The sequence below is a fragment of the Arachis hypogaea genome, chromosome 15 (assembly GCF_003086295.3).
Source record: "Arachis hypogaea cultivar Tifrunner chromosome 15, arahy.Tifrunner.gnm2.J5K5, whole genome shotgun sequence".
NCBI classification, from domain to species: domain Eukaryota; kingdom Viridiplantae; phylum Streptophyta; class Magnoliopsida; order Fabales; family Fabaceae; genus Arachis; species Arachis hypogaea.
The window spans coordinates 15,457,413-15,480,734 of record NC_092050.1 but is presented as its reverse complement, the minus strand read 5'-3'; the positions used below and the strand labels follow the sequence as shown (position 1 = coordinate 15,480,734).

The following is a 23,322-nucleotide window of genomic DNA, read 5'->3' as shown; positions in this document are numbered from 1 at the left end:
AAGTGGAAAGAAGCATGTACAAAGGGAGAAAGCATGAAGAAAACAAGGGAGAAGCACACATTGGAGTATGCGTGCGTACAACCTAGTGTGTACGCACAAAAGCCACAAAACCATGTGTGGATACGCACAAGAAGAAAATCAGCATGTGTGCGGACGCACACACCTGTGCGTCCGCACACGTCCCAGCGTGTGATTCATTTATTGCAAATCGCTGGGTCGATTTTTGGGCCTCCAGAGCCCAATTTTGGGGCTTTCTGAAGCTGATTGAGTGCTATATGAAGGAAGGTCTCACTCCATGTGAAGGGGGGCAATTAGGTTTAGTTTTTATTATGTTTTCTCTTAGTTTCTAGAGAGAGAAGCTCCCCCCTCTCTCTAGAATTAGGGTTTTATTAGTTAATTTCCTTTTAATTTCAGCTTTTAATTCTTATTCTAGTATAGTTTAATTTATGTTTCCATGTTCTTCTATCTTTTTCTTCTTCATTTCTCTTGTTATTTCCTTTATTTTGTCATTTTTATGCTTATGGATACTCTTTGTTACTTTAATTTTAATTAATGCAAATTTATGTTTCTATGTCATTTATTGCTTTCTATAGTTGTTGTTGTCACTTTCTTGCTTTGGTAGTTTTAGAATTTATTTTATTGCAATTTAATATTATTTTATTTTCATGCACACCAAGTGTTTGATAAAATGTTTGGCTTAGTTTTTACATAGTTTTTCCTCACTCTTGGCTTAAAATTGTTGACTTTGGTGATCCTTGAGTCATTGATGTCCATTCTTGTTTGATATATTAGAGTAATTAGTTGATTTGGTCTCCCTTTACTCTATGTGACCCCTTAGTGTTGACATAAGACTTAGGGATTGAAATTAACTATGCCTATTTGACTTATCTTCGATGTAAGGTTGACTAAGTATAATTAACTCTTCATAATCATCATGTGTTTGTGGTCAATGTCTAGGATAGGTAGCCTTAACTCTCAATTACTTGCCAAGATGTTTTCTTGCATTTGAAGTTTCCTTTCCTTGCATTTAATTGCTTTGACTTTTATTGCTTTGATGTTTAATTTCTTGCATGTTTAGTTTTCACACTCTTGGTTGAGAAATTGGATGTTTAGGTGGAATTGAGTTGTGGATGTCCATTCCGCATTGTGTGAGAATAGTTAATTGGTTTGGTTTCCATTGACGCTATTTTTTCACTAAGTAATTAGTGAGTTGACTAGAACTTATGGATTGAGATCAATTATGCTTTTGACTAATTCTCAAGGAGGATTGATTAATTTGGATTGATTCCACACAATTGTCATGTTTGTGGTCCATAACTAGGATAGGAATCCTAAACTCCCCAATTCTTGCCAAGAGTTGCCATTTACATTCCTTGCATGTTTACTTGCTTTCTTGCTATTTACATCTCTTGCTCTCTTTTGCTTTCATTCCCAATTTCCCATGCTCTCTCTCTCATAGCCAATAATTATATATTTCATTGCAACTCCTAGGGAAGACGACCCGAGGTTGAATTACTCTCGGTTATTTTGTATTGACTTTATTATTTGATCTTGAGAATTCATTGTTGGTTTGAACTATACTACCAACAAATTGATGCTTATTTTGATTGATTCCGAACCGACATAAATTCTCAATTATCAATAATCCCAAAGGAGAATCTTTTTATTAAATTGAGGGCTACCATAAATACCACTACACCTCCAAACTAAATTATCATATTGAACCTCAACAGTAACACCCTGGTCAAAAGCATCAATGAACTTACAACAAACACCCTTCATAGAGGATAGAAACCAAATACTCCCCTTATGTCCCTCTGCTTCCACTATACCAACAGAGTGATACCCCAACCTTTCCCAAAACAATTTTAAATGCTAAAAAGGAGAGTGAGTTTCAACCACAATAAAGAAAACAGGTCTAAATTTTCTAACAAGTTCCTTACAATACACTCGGGCTAACTTATTAGAAGCACCCCTAATATTTCAAACAATCATATTTAAACTATCCATAAATAATAGGGACAGAATAAATAAGAACATAAACTCTAAATAGAATCATCAACATCAATAGGTGGTTTGTCCTGCGGTACTGGCACACTCTGATCCTCAATAATTGCAACCTTCGGACCCCCTAATGATGCACCTGCCATGCTTCCATTTACTAAGGTTTCCTCTGTTGCGCTACCATTTTTATCAACTGGCGAGTTCTGCAGGGAGAAAGGCCGCGGACGCTTCCGTAGAGAAATTCCACGACGTGCAGGAGTTCTATGCGATGGAGATGGCACAATTTCATGTTTTTCTCGCTTTCCCCTCCTAATACCAATTGATTTGCCTCCATCACCATGCAAATTGGGTCTTGGAACCCTTCTCGAACCATACTTGTGCTGCTTTCCATCTTGGTCCTTCAAACCTGATGGCTGACCCATTGTGAATTTTTCCTTACGCAGCACTTATTGGCAGCCCTCTTCATCATTCATCCATGCCTCATTAACATGACCAACAGGTACGTGAGGAGCCAATGATTCCGTAACCGCATCCTTCCCTTTAACAACTCTTAATTTCTCACCCGAATTACGAGAATTCTCACCCAAATCGCGAGCTTCCAATTCAGCCTCTTTTTGAATCTCATTATTGTTGTGTGGCACTAGTGTCGGGGCTTCATTATTTTTTCCATCATCACCAAAAGAATCACCGTTTCCTTCCAAGGACTCCTTCTCCCTGCCAATGATTTATCATGCCCATATCGTGCACAAGTAGAACAAATCAGCTATAAACTCTCGTACTCCACTTCATGAGTCATACCCTCCACTATAATATGTTTGATTACAGGCAATCTAAGATTAATTTGAACACAAGCTCGGGCATATTTTCCTCTTTTTGCAAGTTTAGTGATCAAGTCTACTTTCACCGCAACCCCTATTGCAGAAGCAATTCACAACATTGCTTGTTACTGGTAACACCAGATTGGAAATCTCGAGACTCGAATCCATACTAGCGTTGATCCGAAGGATTTTTTACATGGCCTAAAATCCACGTCCCATGATTTTACTGCAACATAGTGACCGTCTATCAACTACGGATCACCAAGAATGACTTTCTCACGATTCGCAGCCATATCAAATTTAACCAAAAAATACCCAAACCCCACATCCAACAAATCAAACCCTCCTTTGATGCGCCATACTATCCGAAACTTATGCATAAGAGCCATGTAGCCATGTACCCTACTTACTTGTCATCCGTCGCGATACCATCCCAGATAAAGACTCTACTAATGCAAAGGCTTTAGACTTTTCTGCACCTTATCTATGAAAAAGACCTTAAATGGCTTTTCTAAACCCTCTTGAGAAGAACCCTCTTTAACACTGGATACACACTCTTCCACGCTCTCTCCCTTATCTCTTTCGATGGCACGACCATCTTCCTCACCGTATTTCACCTTCAACTGCTCACCCGCTCTCGCCTTCTTTCATTCTCTCTGAGTACGGAGTATGTACTTTTTCTCTACTACTAATAGATTTTAATTGTTAACTTTAGATAGGAGTATATTATTATTATTATTATTATTATTATTATTATTTCTAAACAAAGCCCAAAGCTAAGAAAATTACACAGGGAAGGAAACACTACGGGGCCAAGAAGCCCATATAACGTCAAAAATAAGCTTTCTGACTGGATTAGGAGGAGAGTTCCAGTAATGAAGCTCGTAATCCCGCTCAAGGCTGAAATTAGCCATCACATCTTTTAGCTTCTCTATAGATATGGCTGAGTCTTTTTTTTTTTTTTTTTTTGGTCAAGTAATATGGCTGAGTCTAAGCTGCCAAATCAGTTCTTTTTCATTTTTTGGCAAACTAAATCAATTCGTAAGTGGTGAATTGGAGCTAGGTACACCAAAAAGTGCGACGCAAGATTTAGCCCGCCGAATCTTACTTTGGGGCCACGTTTTATGTTCCAATGGGCTTAGCAACCCGATTGAACCCGATCCGACCCAGAAGGGTGGATCAATGCAAAACCCTGGTGCTGTGTTTCAGTTTCTTCGTTTGGCTCTACTCTGTATATGTTGATTTGTAACCTTCGTTCTCGCCTATCACACTCCATTCCTTCATTTCAATCCTCATTCTTAAGCAGGTCACTCTTTCACTCCCTATCTTCAACTCTCTTGTTCAATAAAGTAATCCAAAATCAAATTCATCATTTCTATCATTTCCTTTTTGGCTTTAATTCTATTTTTGAGCTGACTATATCTTTTATTTGGTGTTTAGTAATCAAGTTTTTTTTTTAATATAGATCTGAAATTACCGTCATTTTTCTGACTAAATTCCGTTTTCGCTGCAGTTGCCGTCATCTCACAGATATGGCGGCAGAGAGTGGCAAGAGCTTTGCTCGGAGGGACCGTCTTCGAGAGATTGAAGTCAAGGTCCAAAAATGGTGGCAAGAGAACGACGTTTTCAGGTCAGAACCTGGCGAAAAGCCACCACAACCCGGTGAAAAGTTCTTCGGAAACTTCCCTTTCCCTTACATGAACGGATACCTTCACCTTGGCCACGCATTCTCCCTCTCAAAATTGGAGTTCGCCGCAGCCTTCCACCGTCTCAGAGGCGCCAACGTGCTTCTTCCTTTCGCGTTCCACTGCACCGGCATGCCGATAAAGGCTTCGGCTGATAAACTCAGGAGAGAGATTGAGCAGTTCGGAGACCCACCTGTTTTCCCCGTTGAGAGAGAGGAGCAAGAGGAAGAGAAGCCAAAGGAACAAGAAGAAGCTGAAAACAATGCCGGTGCAGCACCTGATAAGTTCAAAGGGAAGAAGTCGAAGGCTGCGGCGAAATCAGGTGGACAGGTATATCAATGGGAGATTATGCGTAGTGTTGGTATATCTGATAGCGAGATTTCGGAGTTTCAGGATCCTTATAAGTGGCTCACTTATTTCCCTCCATTGGCCGTGGATGACCTCAAAGCTTTTGGGTTGGGTTGTGATTGGAGGAGGTCATTCATTACAACTGATATCAACCCTTATTTCGATGCGTTTGTGAGGTGGCAGATGAGGAAGTTGAAGTCAATGGGGAAGGTAGTGAAGGATGTGAGGTACACTATATTTTCTCCCTTGGATGGCCAGCCATGTGCTGATCACGATAGAGCGAGCGGCGAGGGGGTTCTGCCGCAAGAGTATACTATTATCAAGATGGAAGTGTTGAAGCCTTTCCCTCCCAAGTTTGAGGTTCTTGAAGGGAAGAAGGTGTTCCTTGCTGCTGCGACTTTGCGGCCTGAAACAATGTATGGGCAAACCAATGCTTGGGTTTTGCCTGATGGAAAGTATGGAGCATATGAGGTTAACGAGAGTGAGGTGTTTGTTATGTCATATAGGGCTGCACTTAACCTTGCATACCAGAACCGCTCCAAGGTCCCCGAGAAACCTACATGTTTACTTGAACTCACCGGTCGTGACTTGATTGGCCTTCCACTAAAGTCACCGCTTTCCTTCAATGAGGTCATTTATGCTCTTCCTATGATGTCCATTTTAATGGATAAAGGTACTGGGGTTGTGACTAGTGTGCCTAGTGATGCGCCAGATGACTACATGAGCCTGAAAGAACTGAAATCAAAGCCAGCTTATCGCGAGAAGTTGGGTATTAAGGATGAATGGGTAGTGCCTTTTGAGATTGTGCCTATCATCGAAGTTCCCGTGTATGGAAATAAATGTGCAGAGTATGTCTGTGAGAATGAGTTGAATATCAAGTCTCCGAATGATAAAGACAAACTGGCAGATGCTAAGAAGCGAACATACTTGAAAGGGTTTACGGAAGGAACAATGATTGTCGGAGAATATGCTGGGAAGAAAGTCCAGGAGGCTAAACCGTTGATTAGGAGCAAGCTTTTGGAAACAGGTCAGTAGATGCCATTCTACCTTTTTTCCTTTTCTGTTCATGCATTTTTAATTTTTTTTTTACTCCTGTATATGACGTCTCACTTATGAGGATTTGCTGATTGGATAATACAATTATCTTACATAATTTTATTAATGGCAGATTTAGGATAAAATGTGTATCCAACAGCGTAAAAATATTTTTTTTAGATATCTAATCATGTATAATCAATCAACAAAAGTTTATTTGATTCAATAACTCAGTGTCTCAAGAGTTGAACAAACACAATTATCTAATTGATGATATTGTAAAATATTTTTACAGTGTTACTGCATAACAATTATACTCGATCTATTAAGCTGAAAATTTTCAAAATATTAGTATGCAAAAAAAGGTTAGGTTTGCCATCCAATGTCCGAATTATCCTATGTTCTGCCATTGAATCTTAGAGGATAAATTCATTTAATACTATGGCACATTTGGTCAGAATAATACTAATTTTTTTGCTAATTGCGAATCATAATTGAACTTAAGTTTCACAATATCTTACCAATGTGTCTGTATTTCCCCCGTTCAGTTTTTCCCTAATTTTTTTTTTTTTTAAATTCCTGCAGGCCAGGCTATTATCTACAGTGAGCCTGAGAAACGAGTGATGTCAAGATCTGGTGATGAATGTATTGTAGCTCTCACAGATCAGTGGTACATTACATATGGGGAACCAGAATGGCAGAAGTTAGCTGAGGAGTGCCTGTCCAACATGAACCTTTATTCTGATGAGACACGTCATGGATTTGAGCATACTTTGAGCTGGTTGAACCAGTGGGCTTGTTCACGTTCATTTGGTCTTGGCACACGAATACCATGGGATGAACAGTACTTAGTAGAGTCACTTTCTGATTCTACTATATACATGGCTTATTATACCGTTGCGCACCATTTACAGAATGGAGACATGTACGGTTCCAGTAAGTCTTCTGCAATCAAACCTCAGCAATTGACTGATGATGTGTGGGATTACATTTTCTGTGATGGTCCATTTCCCAAGTCAACTGATATTTCATCATCCCTTTTAGAAAGAATGAAGAGAGAGTTTGAGTATTGGTATCCCTTTGATCTTCGAGTTTCTGGTAAGGATCTCATCCAGAACCATCTTACCTTCTCCATATATAACCATACTGCAATTATGTCCAAGAACCATTGGCCTCTTGGGTTCAGATGCAATGGTCACACATTGCTCAATTCTGAGAAAATGTCCAAGTCCACTGGAAATTTCAAGACATTGAGAGAGGCCATTGAGGAGTTTTCTGCAGATGCTACAAGATTTTCTTTGGCTGATGCTGGCGATGGCGTTGATGATGCAAATTTTGCCTTTGAGACAGTAAATACTGCAATTCTGAAGCTCACTAAAGAAATTGCATGGTATGAAGATGTTCTGGCTGCTGAATCTTCAATGAGAACTGGTCCCCCATCAACTTATGCTGATCGTGTGTTTGCTAATGACATAAACATTGCTGTCAAAACAACTGAGCAAAATTACTCCAATTACATGTTTAGGGAAGCTCTTAAGACTGGTTTTTATGACCTACAGATAGCTAGAGATGAGTATAGATTGTCATGTGGTGTTGGAGGTTACAACCGTGACTTGGTGTGGCGCTTTATGGATGTGCAGACACGTCTTATAGCACCTATATGTCCCCATTATGCAGAATTTGTTTGGAAGGAGCTTCTGAAAAAGGATGGTTTTGTTGTGAAGGCTGGCTGGCCATCAGCCGATGCTCCTGATCTTACCTTGAAGCTTGCCAATGAATATTTGCAGAAGACCATTGTTTCGTTGAGGAAGTTGCTTCAGACACAAATTTCTGGTAAAAAACCAAATAAGAAAGGTGCTCCAGTTACAACTGACTCTAAGGTAACAAAAGGCTTGATATATGTAAATGAAGAGTTTGATGGCTGGAAAGCTGATTGCTTGAATATTCTCCGGAGCAAATTTGATGAAGGAACACGAACCTTTGCTCCAGATTCAGAGATTTTGGAGGCTTTGCAACAGAGCCCTCTAGGTCAATCCTCCAATTTTAAACAGGTTCAGAAGCAATGTATGCCCTTCTTGAGGCATCAAAAAGGGGAAGCAATTAAACTTGGCCCACAAGCCCTTGATTTGAGATTGCCATTTGGTGAAATCGAGGTTCTTAAGGAAAACTTGGACTTGATCAAGAGACAGATAGGTCTAGAAGATGTGGAGATTTTGTCTGTAACTGATGCTGATTCTTTAGCTAAAGCTGGATCTTTACGACCTGTTCTAGAAAAAAATCCTCCCACTCCTGGAAACCCAACAGCCATCTTTTTCTAACTCAGTAGCTACCGGGTGAGTTTTGTGAAATCCCCCTTTAAAATGCTTGATAATTTCTACCATATTTGTTCGTTTGTATTTTCAATTAAGTCAAAACATAATTCATTGTTTTTCTTTTTTCTTTTTTTTGTGATTGGGAATTCATTGTTTTTCTACTTATATGTAGACAAGGATTGACTTACTGCGGCCTTTGTTGTTGTTGTTTGAGTTGTTTCCTTGACCTCCATTGTATCATTTTATTGTGTATCACAGATAGCGATTTTATTAATATTAAGTAAACTTGTTCATTCATGTGATTATCCTTTATAGGTCACTACAATACTCCACTGAGGAACACGGCTGGTATCATCCTGATGTAGCAATCATACCGTCATGCTATGCTGGATTGCTGGTGGCTGGGGAGAGCTTGAGCTTTTCTCGTGGATAAATAGTTTTGTCTAGAATGGCTGATCTAGTATTCAGGTTTTGCTTCTTCATGTTCTCCAGAAGTTATCACATCCTGGCTTTTAATTTGGTTACTCCTTTAGTTTCCTTTACTATTTATTCTGCAACATCTTCATGGCATATTCGTCAGTTTTCTGTTTTATTTGGAAAATTACATTTTATTCCAAAGTGTTCTCATAGTGATGAGATCTTGTATTATTTGACAGAAAAGCCATTAAAGCATACTTGAAAATCTTTTTGATAAAATTATAGGGTTTAGGGTTGCTAGAAGTCTTTAATTACTCCATTAATTAAAGAATGAATCAATCTCAAGCTTGCTTCATTATGTGTAATCCACTTTGTTTACTTGAGACATTTATCTAAAAGTTTATTGTAAATTTTAAACAACGGTTGCTTTCTTAAATATAGTCAAAAATCGTGTTAGTGCAAGCATTATCAAGTGACGAGTAGGCATAGTTGTTTGCAATTTGCACCGAGCAGAAAAGGTCAAAAAGGATGTCGTTACTTAATATAATTTAGTAATTTACTATCACTCAGAATTTCTCATGACCTGGTTTTTACGCTTGCGAGACAGGAAAGTTGAATGAAATCTCTTCTTTCCAAACATTGCTTCTATTTAATAGACCCTCTTATAAGATAGATAGCTTTTAGTTTTTAGTTGGAGATCACATTTTGTTGAGTTTACGACTTTACGAGCAATTTACTTCCCTTATCTATCGATTCACATTGAAATATAAAAGACATGAATCTTAAAACATAAAGGTCAACTAATAATTTACAATTTTATTACAAGTGGATACATGATCAAACATATACGAGGAGGAAAACGATCCAAGAAATCAAAGCGTGAAGACAGGGTAGCAGTATCACTAGCTCGAAAATACAAACAAGAGAAGAGTGTGTTTTCAACTTTCGTGTACTCAAGGGTAGTTTTCAGTGGTTGGGGCAGGGGTATAGGAACCAATGAAAACATCACCATAAATAAGCCCAGCCAAGCCCCCACCAATCAACGGGCCAACCCAGTAGATCCAGTTGTCAGCGAAGTTACCACTAACAACCGCTGGGCCGAATGAACGGGCCGGGTTCATTGATCCACCACTGAATGGGCCAGCAGCTAGGATGTTGGCACCCACAATGAACCCAATAGCAATGGGTGCAATGGTGCCAAGTGAGCCCTTTTTGGGGTCAGCGGCGGTGGCGTATACAGTGTACACCAATCCAAAAGTAACAACGATCTCGAACACTACTCCAGCGAAAACGTTTATCCCAGCCACTCCATGGGTTGGAATGCTCTGAAGATAAACAAATAGTAGGAAGTCCGAAGTCAGAATCCTTGGATAATTTAATTTATTTGATTGTGTAAAATTGAACATGTGCATGATTTAATAGTTAAGTACCTTAGCTGTGACATAACTTAGGAGGAGAGATGCGACAATGGAGCCAAGCAATTGGGCAATCCAGTAGAAGAGACCAGTGAGGAGGGTAATGTTGCCTCCAATGGCCAATCCAAAAGTGACAGCTGGGTTCAAGTGGCCACCTGAGATGTTGGCGGCGATGGACACTCCTACAAACAGAGCAAATGCGTGCGCCACGGCCACCGCCACCAGCCCTGGCGCGTCCAAAGCTGCATCTGATGTAAGCTCATCTGCATATTTACAAAAAAATAAATAATAACCATTTCATCAGACTTCTTAGTTCAAAATTTTACTCACAATAATGGGAATTGTAATTTACATGATATCTAATTTTGATATATATTAATGACTTTTTTTAGGTACAAAAAAAGGAAAGAAAGGCTCATAGAAAACATATACAAACATGTAGTCAAATTAGACAAAATTCTAACAGCAATTATATCGCAATTTTCACGTGCTTATGCTTTCTTAGGTTGTTGACTCGGGTAATCAAAATGCCAAAAATCACCAAAGCATTTATGCACTGGTATCTATCTATATACCTGCCTCAGTTGACCAATTGCTTTCTTCATTTATATATGTCCGACACATGCCTCGTAACATGCATGTGATGTGATATATGTGCCGCAGTCATATAGTTGACGAGTGTTCATGCAGATTAATTAACCAGTGCATGTAACTGTTTGATATTAATTGCAAATAGAAGCTATTCGCAGAGTCTTTTTTACGAGTGCCCTAAAAACCTTATAGCTAGCGTATTAATTAGCAAGAATTTTATATAATTTAGCGTATAACACAATATAAGCACTTACTGTAGGCTATGGCTGAACCAACACCAGCAAAGACGAAGATAAGAGTGGCAATGAACTCTGCCAAATAAGCCTTGAGAGAGGTAACGCTAAAAGAGTCATCAAAAGAACCAACAGCAATCTTCACCATTTTTGGCAGTTGAAAACAGTGGAGCTAGCTAGCTATAGCTTAATAATTAAGATCAATGTTAATGTTTGTGTCTTTGCACCCCAAACCTTGGCAAATTAATGTTTATATAACAAAAGAGTTTACATAAATTTAATGGCTGTGATTGTGAAAGGATAGCTTTGCCGGCTCCCTGCCACCGTCCATGGACCACACGAGTGGTTGAAATTGGATAACGATTATTTTAATTGAGGGAACCTAACCACACACTTCTTTTTTCCTTTTTAAAGTTCTGGGATTTGTGTTTGATATTTTATTCATCACGAGCATAGTGACAACTTATTAATTTACCTAGTGATTATTCATTAATTCAGGATGGATAAGGATGTTCTAATCGAATATTAAGCAAAGTAAACTCAATTGACATTAAAATAATAAACGGATGGCGTCTTTTTGCAGGTATTGCTAGTAGATGATGAATAAAAGGAGACTTTAATTAATGATATGAATATATATGATGACAACAAGGGTGGCAATAAATATGATTATCGTTCATTATGATTCTCGACTGTGACATTGACAGATTAACAGGTCTCCCCTCATCTTCATAGTAGTTCGTAACACCAATAATTGTTCTCCATTTGTTATGTATTATATGCTTTTAGCTTCAATGAGACGAATATAATTTTGAATGGTATGGTTATAGCCTTAGGGCAACATTTGAATAGAATAGTGTTGATAGACTCGAAAAAGAGGAGTGCTAAGGGCCAGCAACTTTTGTGATTTGTAGCCATCAAATAGCCATCAATAATGATTTTAACGGTGTGAGATTAGTGTAAGATTTCATCCAATGACTCACTTTTTCTTGTTGGTTACATGCTGGCCAGAATTTGAAAAAATTGCTGGCTACCTAGACTTTTCCCTCGAAAAATAAGTCACATCATTCTACTTATAATTTGGATTTGTTTAATACATTAATTGTTGGAACTGGTGTACAAGAGTTGTTGGACGGCTCAGTGGCTTAGTGGAATGGCTTCACTTATGTTTCTTTATGTCTTCTTTCTGTATTCTGTATTTCTGTCCCATGTAAAACAATTCTATGAGTGCAGAAGATTCTAGGCTGCGGAGTTGGTAAGGAAAGTTAAACAAGTCTCACAAGTACCGAATTCGTAATTGGCAACGCATGTTGGTAAATTAAGGTGAGGTAAATATTTTACTTTAATAAATATATATAACTAAAAATAAATTTAAATTTCGTATATTTGATATAATAAAATTTAATTGATAATTTTAAAACATGCAATGTTAACTATTCATCTAATCATCTATGTGAATTTAAATTTACGAAGTCACATAAAAATAATTAACAGAAAAGCTCTGTACACAAGTCATTAGAGTTTGTATGCTCTACAAGTTAATTAACGAATAAATTCTAAAAACGCGATGCAAGGTTTACGTTTTTCTTCTTCTTTCTCTTCCTCTCCTTCTTCTTTTCTTTCGTTTCTCGCCTTCTCTTTCTCCTTCTTCTTCTTCTTGCTGCATGTTTATCTTCCTCTTCCTCTTCTTCTTCTTCTTCTTTTCTTTTGTTTTTTGCTTTCTCTTTCTCGTTCTTCTTCTTCTTGCACGTTCTTCTTCCTCTTCCTCTTCTTCTTTTCTTTCGTTTCTTGCCTTCTTTTTCTCTTTCTTCTTCTTCTTGCTGCACGTTCTTCTTCCTCTTTCTGTTCTTCTTCTTCATTTACGTGCTTTTCTCTCTGTTTTCTTTCTTCGTTATTCTCGATTTCCATTTTTTTTTTACATCAAGCTCTGAAATCGTTTTTGAAGAAGAAGAAGCAGCAGAAGATGAGGAGGAGAAAGAGAAAGACTTCTGAAATATGCATAAGGTGTACTTCAACGAATTTTGGATGTATTTCTTAAATCCTTTGGGTGTATTTCTGTAATCATTTGGTTGTATTTCTATAATCGTTTGGGTGTATTTCTGTAATCGTTTGGGTGTATTTCTGAAGTTCCATTATCTTCGAATTTGGCAAGAAAATTGTTTTCATGGAGGAAGAAGAAGAAGAGTCGTTCATAATGCATGGTGAGTAGCGCGCTTTGGAAACATGAAGTTGTTAAATAACGTGCGTTTTATTTACTCTTGAATGTGGAAGTGTGTAATGCGTTAATTAAGTGTAATGCGTGTGTTTTATTGGACTTGTAAGACCTATAAGCCAAAAAGACTTGTATGTGTAGCAGGCCTCAATAATTAATACCCCAAATCATTTACCAAAAATTTTATAGTTTCTAACAAACTTTAATCACTGAATCAATTTTTAATTTTTTTTTGTTAGACAAATTATTAAATTAATTCTCAAATTTTTATTTTGTTAGAGAAATTAAAATAAAAATTTGAGAAAGTCTAGGACCACTAACAACACTTAACTATAAAAAAAAAAGTGAGTGATCTACTACTATTAGATGTAATTTTACACCATTAAAAACACCATTGATGACCAATTGATGGTTACAAAACACAAAAATTGTTGACCCCTAGCACTCCTCTAAAAATTTTACAAATATTTAAAGATTTTTATATTTTTTTAAATAACGAAAATGACTGATTTATTTAATTTTGTAGCAAAAGTTGATGAGAGTATTGATATATCTAAAAAAATAAATTAATGATTAAAATTTATTAAATTGCCAAACTAAATATTCTTTTAAAACTAATTGAGATATTACTCATAAAAAAATAGACAGAATTTTAGGGCAAAAAACCATATTGAGCCAGAGCAAGAAACTTATAACCAAAATGCGCCAAATCCAATTTCGTTTCAGCAATGAGCCAAAGTGTATTTTAATACAATTCGAACCAAGCTGGTTCGAATTGCACTCCTTCATAATTCGAACCAAGATGGTTCGATTTAGTGTTCTACGTTTTTGAATAATTCGAACCAAGATGGTTCGAACTTCTCCCATACATAATTCGAACCAGTATGGTTCGAACTTCAATAACACATAATTCGAACCAGGGTGGTTCGAATTATGCTTTGTATTCGAGTTCATGTAATTCGAACCAGGTCGGTTCGAATTACTCCTAATGCACTCCTTCATAATTCGAACCAGGCTGGTTCGAATTATGTGTGATTCGACTATAAAAGGAGTTCGAATCACCCTCATTCGAACCATTATCCCTCCCCCCTACCCCACAAAATCCCAGAGAAAACGACCCAGATTCTCTCCGAGAAAGACCTGAACGGACGAGTCTGCTGATGGAGGACGATCCGGCACGGTTATATCTGTTGGACGGAGTCGCTCATATAGCCGGGGTCATCAACGACGAGGTTAGTACGGAAATTTTTTTTGATCCTAGCGTTACTTGTGCGTTAGTGGTTTTGTATCTTAGTTAGATGGTACTTTATGTTAGTGGTTTATGTAGGCGGTTTAGGTGAGGGGATCTTGTAGGTGGTTTATGATAGTGGTTTAAGCTAGCGGTATAAGTTAGTGGTTTATGTTAGTGGTTTAGGGTGGTGGTTTAGGGTAGTGGTTTTTGTTAGTGGTTTAAGTCAGTGGTTTTTGGTAGTGGTTTATGTTGGTGGTTTATGTTAGCGGTTTTTGTTAGCGGTTTTTGCAAGCGGTTTTTTTATGTGGTTTATGGTAGTTGTTTAATGCTAGGTGGTTTAAGTAAGCCGGTTTATTGAATTTGTTTCTTGTTAATGGGTCTCGGTATTTGTGGTATATGCTAGCGGTTTAGTTGTGTGGTTTAGGGGTTTCTTTTCCAGTTAGTTATCCTTCATGTAATGTTATGCTGTTTAATTTAGAAAAATGGTTAATGTAAACCTGTTTATGGAAACCGTTTTATGTAAACCCGTTTACGTAGACCGGTTTACTGTGAACCGGTTTATGTGAACCGGTTTACTGTAAAACCTGTGTAGTTATATATCTCAGTATGCGGTTCTTTTCATGCGCAGCCCGAGCGATGCATTAGGAGCATGAGGAGCACCTTCCTGAGGACCGCAACAGTACCAGGCATCGTCAGCTGGACACCCAACACCCACCTAGGTATCTCGCTGTATGACTCATCCCAGTCACCGTAGATGATGCCAACGGCCTTCTGCTTCGCCATCCAAACCCTCCTGTAAGTCGGCCTAAAACCAAAATGCGCTGCCGTGGCGTTGAGGAGCACCTTGATGCTAACCGATGCGTCAGCCCTGACCATTGGCATAATGAACGCGGAAATCACAGAATGATCCAAACTTCTGTGATCACTTGATATGGATGTGGCCAGGCAAGTGTGAGGGCCATTGTACCGTTTGACCTCCCAAATGCCCTTCCGCTTCCGGAGACTGAGCCGAATCAACCATGTGCACCCATTCCCGAACTCGGAACACTTGCCCACATACCGGCGGTGATCGGACTCCACCACCTTGTACTGTACCCCTCGCCGGATGCTGTAAGTCTTCACACTTAACAGGGCCTCATCTTTATCCTGGAATTGCTGATCAACCTGGAACTCTGTGAGACCAGCATTTCCTTCCGCATCTCTAGCTCCGAATCCAACAGGGTGACCTAGCGCAACCTCATGCGTCATGGCGCCCAGGTCCAGAGAAGAAAAATATGGTGGATACTGCTGTGTGCCAGAGCTAGAACCACCGCCAGCCAATGCAGGCCCAGCCGCTTGAACCTCGTCCCCGCTATCGTCCTCAATCGTTTCGGGCTCAACGTCGTCCTCATCAGGATCACCCAATTCTCCGTCTCCGACGCCAACCGGTGGAACGCCCTGTAAAGCGTTTGCCAGAACATCAAAGGATCCTACCTCGTCGCGGACGCCGTCATTCAAATCAACAGCAAATGACGGAGAGGCGACAAGTTGGGCCGCTGTCTCGTAAACTGGGACGGAGGAAGAAGCCACAGCAGCCATCGAACTGGAGCCAGCTGCCGTGGCTACATTGGCGGTATTCCGGTTCGAACCCCCTGAGCTGGATACCACATCAACCAGCTTTGCCAGCAACTCTGGTGTGCGGACCTCCGGAAACTGTCTCCGACAAAGAAACATGACTTGGAGGTCCTCATCACTACCAATCGTCAGACAATCATACTTCACCGTATCGTGCAGGATCGTGACTGGAATGCGATAGAAAAACTTCTTAATCCGCTTCGCACCTTCCAGGCCAAGTTTCATCAGCACAGCTCTAACCAAGTCATCATAGCTTGTCGTTCGATTCACCACAATATAGAGAGGATTCTTATCTGTGAACTTCACTCCGGACCGAGTTTTCCTCTTGATGGATCCTTTATGGTGTACCAAAACAGCAAAACTCTCCTCCTCACTAGCCATCTTATGTCCTCTAATGAGAGCAATTCACGTTTACAGCGTTTATATAGAGCTCTGATTCGTACTAATTCGAACTAACCTGGTTCGAACCATGATACACGTAATTCGAACCAAGCTGGTTCGAATTACTACAATCAACCTCTCTTTGGTTCGAACCAGGTTGGTTCGAACCAAGAAAGCATGTAATTCGAACCAGCCTGGTTCGAATTACTACAACCAAGCTCTCTCCCCATAATTCGAACCAACCAGGTTCGAATTACATGCTTTCTTGGTTCGAACCTATCCGGTTCGAATTATTCAAAATTTTCCAATACTAGTTCGAACCAACTTGGTTCGAATTACTAGCTAATACAGTTCGAACCTTGTTGGTTCGATTTATATAAAAATGCCTCTTGGCTTATTGCTGAAACAAATTTCTGTTTGGCGTATTTTGGTTAAACTTTTCTGCATGTGGCTTAATATGGTTTTTTGCCCGAATTTTATGTACTTTTATATCGTTCTAAACTTTAGTTTAAGTTTTTTTTAAATGATCTAAAATGTTTTAGTGCATAAAAAATGGGGAAAACAGAATAGGAAAGTGTTTAGCATTGGCGGGTGAATCAAAAGGGGGAGCGAAAGAGAAAGAGATGGTTTCCGTTTGAAAATGGAAGTCATAACGGATCAGTGACTGAGTGACACTCACTCATAACGCGTCGGTAGCAGTGGCGCCAGACTTGGCAGGCAGGCAGGCATCTTGATCATGTAACAAAGTCTCACTCTCACAGTTTCAAACAATGAGAAAGAGAAGTGTTTACTGTCCAGGCCCAGCAGCATGAATGAATCAGTACATGAAATTAAATCCCTCCATTCAATGCCCCCAACAACCTCCCCCACTTCCAATTCAATTCTCAATTCCACCACCACCTACCTTCCCTTCTCCCTCCCTCTCTTCCTTTTCAAAACCACTAACACCTTCCTTTTTCTGCTTTCTTTCATTCAATTCATTTCTCCAGCCTTTGCTCTTCAATAGATTCCTTTTTCTTTGTTATTACTATTTGAGGCCCACTCTCTCCTCTCAACCCTCATTCATTTCAGCGTAGATCTCTCTCTATTTATTTATTTAACTTTCTTGCTGAAATTGACATTTACGTGAAGCACAATCACGGAACCCTGAAAATCATACCAGCTAGAATAGAATGCGACGGTTTCCTACAATAGTCAAGAATTTATGATGACTGAGTTTCATCATCAACATTCATTTGAAAAAGACGGTGACGCAGCTCAATATGCTGCTCACACCCCGGATTCTACTACTCTTCATGCACGACACAGGCGCTCTAAGAGGTCTTTTTGTGTGTTAGTTTCGTACATTACAGATTTTACGAATGCTAAGTATTTATTAGGATTCATAGGCTTTAATTGAAATCTATTAGGCATTTGGAAAAACCTACGTGCTCTACATTAGTTTCGATCTTTTTAGTTAGAAGAATTTCAGTTTTCAGCTATAGTTGCTTCGTTTTGTGACACAGCTTGTGCATTTTTCCAGTGCTTCTGACAAGAACCTGAAGATCTCAAGAGGTGGATTTTTGCATCCCCGGGAAAAGGATCAGAATGATACTCTTGTGAGTTGTGAGACCACTATTTGAATCTCTTACTTTTCTTTAAAAACAAAAAATGTATTTGTGAGTTGGGATCTTACAGAGAAAGGGAGGAAAGACTGAAGGAAGGGGTTGAGGAGCAAAATGGAGTTCAGTTTTTCTCTTTTTACTCTTTAATTAACCGTTCCCATTTCTTCCCACCGCTCTGAGATCCCGCCTTAAAATAAGCACATAGTCTGTGTAGGGTGTGTATTATTTTTGAATGTGATTTGTGAGTTATTACATTTCACTGGTTTTGGCATTGTTGTGAATTGAACAGTTATCGCCCCCTTCAGTGAGAGCTTCTAGATTACAAAGTCCTTTGCATGATAACCTCACTTGTACAAACAAGAGTACCGTTTCAAGTCATAGAGCATCGTTGGAAAAAGATGTAAGCTTTTTTTCTTTTTTTGCTTACGTCTCTTATCTAAGTTGCCTTTCTTCTTGGTTTGAGTTACCACTGGAAGTATCTTCAGCTCAAGAAATCATGATGAACTAAAAGAAAAAAATGTAGTAAATGATCATATGAAATAAGCAAAGCTCAGCATGATGCATTTTTTGTGTTTTTGGGATAAATTAGAAGACAACTCCAGATGATGTAGGTTCTTATTTTTATTACACTGAGCAAAGCTCAGTATCTGATTAATGCCCTGAGTCATATACTGATCTACAGGTTGAGCAGCTACAGTTACGCTTACAGGAGGAGAAATCTATGCGTATTTTGCTTGAGAGGGCAATGGGCCGGGCCTCAAGTACTTTATCTCCTGGACACAGGCACTTTGCTGCTCAGGTAATTTGACATTTGTTACTTTGGCAAAAGGTATCTGCAGAGTCTAAAATTGTAGCTGTTATGAACAGTTGTGCTAAAAAGGTAAAACAATCTTAGACACCTACTAGACAACCTAAGCTTTCTGGTCAACTTGGTTCATGACTACAATCTTATGTAGTTCCCTTGTGACGGACGTTTAATTGCATGAATAATTTATTAGTCTTAATTTTGCATAACTTGTCCTAACATAGAATAAGATATTCACAACCGTGAACTTTTGGGACTGGACCAGCTGAGTCTCATTGCTTAATGTCAAGCAAAAAAGGACTCGTGTAATGCACAATGTAATCTATCTGATGTTAGCTGTGGTTATAATGGTTTCTTGGGTGAGAATTAACTATTCCTTCTTTTTTTCCCTCCTTAGACAAAAGATTTAATTGCCGAAATTGAATTACTTGAAGAAGAGGTTACGAGCCGTGAGCAGCATGTGCTTGCTATGTACAGGAGTATTTTTGAACAGTGTGTTAGCCGGCCACCTTCTGAACAAAATTCTGGTGTGACTTCACCAGCTCATACAAGACCCGAATCCAGGAAGCATCCAAGTATCATATCAAGTGCCTTCTGTTCATCGAAAAACTTCCCCCTGCGACCCCTGCAAGCTCTGATTTCTAATAATGATTTAAGGAGTAGAATCTTTGGTTCAAATCATGCTTCTTTATCGAGTGGCAAAGGCAAAATTTATTTTGGAAAGACTTCTTCCGATCCTACCAAGGTAAGATATATTGCTCGTCTATGTTGAATTTTTTTTTTATGTGAACCTAAATAGCAGTTTATATACAATGCTATGTCAAAGATGGAACTGGTATAATGAAGATGTTCTTACCTCATTCATATGCCAGGTTCAAGAGAAGTTTTCTACCATGGACAAAACTCCAGTATTGCGAACATTAAAAGATCATCTATACCAGTGTCCGAGTAGGCTGTCTGAGGAGATGGTGAGGTGCATGGCCACTGTATATTGCTGGCTCCGAAGTGCAACCTCCATAAATGCTGAAAATAGTAGGTCACCTTTATTGTCAAGGTCATCAACCAATGCTATACAGCCTCGACATGGAGTAGGAGAGGATCGAGACTGGTCTTGCAAATCGGCAGTGGAAATATCTTGGATATCTACTCGTAAACGTCATTCTTCTCATGCTTCTTATGCCATCAACAACTACAGGTTGGTTCTTAAATTTTAGAAGTAGGATAACTTTGAATAAATTCGTCTACTGGATTCAAGAAACTGGAGACAGGGATAGAGTAGGATGAGTAATAAGCGGAATGTTAAGGAAATAGGGAAAAGTGAAACCAATGCCCTTCGTTAATTCCTCATAATTGGGGGTGGAAAGGAGATAAAGATTATATACTCTAAACAATATAATTTGCCAATTCTGTTCCTTTATTAGTATAACTTTGAAACAACATTAATTTAAGTTATATTTCGTTTACTTTCAGATCAACCAAACAAGAGCGAATATAACTTTGTTTTATTCATTCTGTTTTATTCATTCCCTTCTTTTTCCAGCATGCACCTGCTTTTTCTATTCCATTAATTATAAAACATTAAACACAACTATGAAAAACTACTGAAAAAACTTGATCTAATTGCATTTTCAGAATAAGAAATTGTTTCTGATTGAATCCAATGATGTTATCTTATCTATGTAGCCAATCCTAACTAATGGGTAATATTTCAGTTAGTTGTATAATCATTTTATGTTGATGCCTGTGCTTGATTACTTTTGAATTAGTTGTTGACTTAACACATTCTTTTGTCTCTTTACCTTCAGAATTCTAGTTGAACAACTGGAAAAGGTGAATGTCAGTCAAATGGAATGTGATGGACAAATTGCTTTCTGGATCAATGTGCATAATGCACTTGTGATGCATGTAATGTTCACACTCCCATGATCAAAGTGATTTTGTTTTACAAATTTTCAACACATATAACTTTCTTGGTCTGTTGACAGGCATATTTAGCTTATGGAATTCCCCAGGGCACTCTCAGGAGGTTAGCCTTGTTTCACAAGGTATTGTTCTTTATTATTCTATTGTATAATGTCTTTAAGCAAATTCTGAGTTTATAAAACATTTTGTGAAACTTTTTCATGCTGATTGGAGTATATCTGACTTAGGAATTTTGTCTAGACCATTCAATCGCCATGTTTACAAGGGCCAATTAAATTCTCTCTTTGTAGCCACACCAGCATCCCAAAATCAGAGACAGACCCTTCTTTTCTGCACATTCTAATTAATTCCAAGTAAAATTGCCACGCCAGTCTAGGACATTTAGGTGATGTCTAGAAGTGAATGCAAACATGTGATATCAGTCGTAGAACTTTGGCACTTTTCATCTTATTGATACAATTTCACTGTGATATCACCTTTTATTTTTATTTTACATAGATATTGGATACATCGTGCCCTATATGAATTCATGTGTTTATATGTGTAGTGCAGGCTTCTTACAATATTGGCGGCCATATCATAAGTGCAAATGCGATAGAGCAATCAATATTTTGCTTCAGAACACCCCGCATTGGACGGGTACTCATCTTATCCTAATGAGTTACAAGGTTTATGAATACATTGTCAAGTAATTGAATATAATGATCACTCAAAGATGTTTTTCTGTTTTTTGCCTGTTGGCGGCAGTACGCTTCACTTGATTTGCATCTGGTGCTTGTAATGATGTAATCTATGCTTTCGTAGAACTGTAAATATGATTAGATCTTCTCTTATGATCTTGCAAACTTAGAGGATTTGCAGTATAACATTAGAATCAGAAGACAACTTTATAAAACACCAATAAATTTTAATACTAATATTGATGGGATTCTTAGACCATCAGGACCTCTTTTTTATTTGTTTCCCTATCTAATTACATATTTCTATTTTATGTTTTGCCGAATGTAGTGGCTTGAGAGCATTGTGTCCACTGCAATGAGGAAGAAAAATGGTGAAGAAAGACAACGTATCAGTTCAAAATTGGGTATCACTGATTCCCAACCGCTTGTCTGCTTTGCCCTTTGTACTGGAGCATGGTCAGATCCGTTGGTAATTTTTCTCTCATTTATATTTTTTCTTTCATAGAATTGCAGTTCGACTATCACTAGGAAAATATGATGTTAGTAATCTACTCATGTAGTGCTTTTCTTATCGAGTCTACATAACTGCTATTTCAAAGATGAAGCACAAGTATAAAACAAATATGATATAGATTTAATTTGCATCCATAATTCTCCTCTCTTGAGGATGCACACATTTTAAAAAGTGGATCATATGTTTTGTTGTTATAAATGCTGCAGCTTAAGGTTTATTCAGCATCAAATTTGAAAGAAGAACTGAACACGGCCATGAGAGAGTTTCTTCAATCAAATGTAGTTGTGAAGAAGTCACGTAAAGTTTTTCTCCCAAAGTTGATGGAAAGGTTCTCCAAAGAAGCATCAATCAGTTTAGATGATCTCCTTGGATGGGTTACGAAGAATGTTGACAAGAAGCTCCATGATTCAATACAGAAGTGCCTTGATCGTAAATCAAATAAAAAGACATCTCAGATCATAGAATGGCTGCCTTACAGTTCTAGGTTCAGGTACATGTTCACAAAGGATCTAATAGACAAGCCATGGTGGGTATGACATCTTACTCCTCTTTAAGAGATTCTTATATGCCATGGATCATACATGGTTTGAGAAAGCGAAGAAATGATAGTAGGTGCTTAAAGAAAATTCATGGACATTTTAACAAAATGAGATGTTAAGTACTAGATAAACCTACTATTACTATATTTGAAATTCATACCTAACAATTTGTACTAATAAACTCTTTAAGCTTAGATGCTGTAGATTTGTAGATTAGAATAATACACAGTATCATCTTGTAGGATGGATCAACAGAGGTATATTAATGGTGGCATGCGTGAGTGATGATAGAATGGCAAAAAGATTGTAGATTTTTCCGCCTCCAGAAATTTGACACGTGTTGAGAAGCACTGAAATATTCAAAAATATGAAATACTTAGATAAGAGTGATTATTATTATTGGGAAGAAAAAAAAAAAACTTCTACACAAGTACACAACATGGGTCTACCAACGATGGATTTTTAACGTTTATACAGGATAGACCGATAGATGTGGAGAAAATACATAAATTTGGTTCTTGAAGTTACATTCGAGTCTCAATTTAGTCTTTGAAATTTCAATTGCCTTAATTTAATTCTTAAACTTTTCGATTGATTCTGTGATATAAATCATTGCAGGGACTAACATGATTAAAATTTGAAAAGTTTAGAGACTAAATTGAGACAATTTAAATTTCAAGGACTAAATTGAAATTCAAGTATAATTTCAGGACCAAATTGAATATTTTCTCGATAGATGTGTTATCAAATTATGAAGCATTAATTTTAGGGGTTTCTGCCGATATTATAAGGAAAAAATTCTGCAGTTATTTTATATTTTCCTGTAATTGCATTTCAATATATTTGCTGAAATTGTTATTGGCAATTTCATAATACTCAATATTAAGGTCAAATCCTTAAAGTTCTATAATTTGCAAAAATACACATTTCTATGTTATATAAAAATTCATTTACCACCACA

At 38.1% G+C, this 23,322-nt stretch overlaps 3 protein-coding genes across 5 annotated transcripts; 2 read left to right on the top strand and 1 right to left on the bottom strand.

The window, feature by feature from the left end:
- The first annotated feature begins 3,986 nt into the window (after positions 1-3,986).
- LOC112749631 (leucine--tRNA ligase, cytoplasmic) lies at positions 3,987-8,898 on the top strand. Of its 2 annotated transcripts, none has more exons than XM_025797930.2 (4): positions 3,987-4,128; positions 4,336-5,882; positions 6,476-8,223; positions 8,518-8,898. In XM_025797930.2, the coding sequence occupies exons 1-3, from the start codon at positions 4,058-4,060 to the stop codon at positions 8,206-8,208; spliced, it is 3,351 nt and encodes a 1,116-aa protein (XP_025653715.1). In that variant the 5' UTR covers positions 3,987-4,057; the 3' UTR covers positions 8,209-8,223; positions 8,518-8,898. The 2 variants fall into 2 exon arrangements, with proteins under 2 accessions (XP_025653715.1, XP_025653717.1); XM_025797932.3 differs by having other exon boundaries at positions 4,039-4,171.
- A 503-nt stretch (positions 8,899-9,401) lies between these two features.
- Positions 9,402-11,297, bottom strand: LOC112749632 (probable aquaporin TIP2-2). Its single transcript, XM_025797933.2, has 3 exons — positions 10,880-11,297; positions 10,050-10,297; positions 9,402-9,944 (listed from the first exon to the last, which is right to left on the bottom strand). Exons 1-3 carry the CDS (start codon positions 11,004-11,006, stop codon positions 9,573-9,575), a joined length of 747 nt encoding a protein of 248 aa, XP_025653718.1. The 5' UTR covers positions 11,007-11,297; the 3' UTR covers positions 9,402-9,572.
- A 5,552-nt stretch (positions 11,298-16,849) lies between these two features.
- On the top strand, positions 16,850-22,734 carry LOC112749630 (uncharacterized). 2 transcript variants are annotated; one of them, XM_025797929.2, is made up of 11 exons: positions 16,850-17,616; positions 17,819-17,901; positions 18,190-18,300; positions 18,583-18,699; positions 19,103-19,450; positions 19,578-19,900; positions 20,511-20,610; positions 20,691-20,750; positions 21,181-21,267; positions 21,637-21,777; positions 22,029-22,734. In XM_025797929.2, the coding sequence occupies exons 4-11, from the start codon at positions 18,622-18,624 to the stop codon at positions 22,356-22,358; spliced, it is 1,467 nt and encodes a 488-aa protein (XP_025653714.1). In that variant the 5' UTR covers positions 16,850-17,616; positions 17,819-17,901; positions 18,190-18,300; positions 18,583-18,621; the 3' UTR covers positions 22,359-22,734. The 2 variants fall into 2 exon arrangements, with proteins under 2 accessions (XP_025653714.1, XP_025653713.1); XM_025797928.3 differs by having other exon boundaries at positions 16,851-17,616; positions 17,819-17,894.
- Positions 22,735-23,322: the final 588 nt, after the last annotated feature.

Excerpts from the sequence above, each read along its gene's own strand:
- LOC112749631 (XM_025797930.2), top strand. The coding sequence starts at position 4,058 with ATGTTGATTTGTAACCTTCGTTCTCGCCTATCACACTCCATTCCTTCA. Across the intron at positions 4,129-4,335 it reads CAATCCTCATTCTTAAGCAG|TTGCCGTCATCTCACAGATA; the intron begins GTCACTCTTTCA and ends TTTTCGCTGCAG. Across the intron at positions 5,883-6,475 it reads GAGCAAGCTTTTGGAAACAG|GCCAGGCTATTATCTACAGT; the intron begins GTCAGTAGATGC and ends AAATTCCTGCAG.
- LOC112749632 (XM_025797933.2), bottom strand. The coding sequence starts at position 11,006 with ATGGTGAAGATTGCTGTTGGTTCTTTTGATGACTCTTTTAGCGTTACC. Across the intron at positions 10,298-10,879 it reads TGGTTCAGCCATAGCCTACA|ATGAGCTTACATCAGATGCA; the intron begins GTAAGTGCTTAT and ends GTAAATATGCAG. Across the intron at positions 9,945-10,049 it reads TAAGTTATGTCACAGCTAAG|AGCATTCCAACCCATGGAGT; the intron begins GTACTTAACTAT and ends GTTTATCTTCAG.
- LOC112749630 (XM_025797928.3), top strand. The coding sequence starts at position 17,501 with ATGATGACTGAGTTTCATCATCAACATTCATTTGAAAAAGACGGTGAC. Across the intron at positions 18,700-19,102 it reads ACAGGCACTTTGCTGCTCAG|ACAAAAGATTTAATTGCCGA; the intron begins GTAATTTGACAT and ends TTCCCTCCTTAG. Across the intron at positions 20,611-20,690 it reads ATAATGCACTTGTGATGCAT|GCATATTTAGCTTATGGAAT; the intron begins GTAATGTTCACA and ends GTCTGTTGACAG.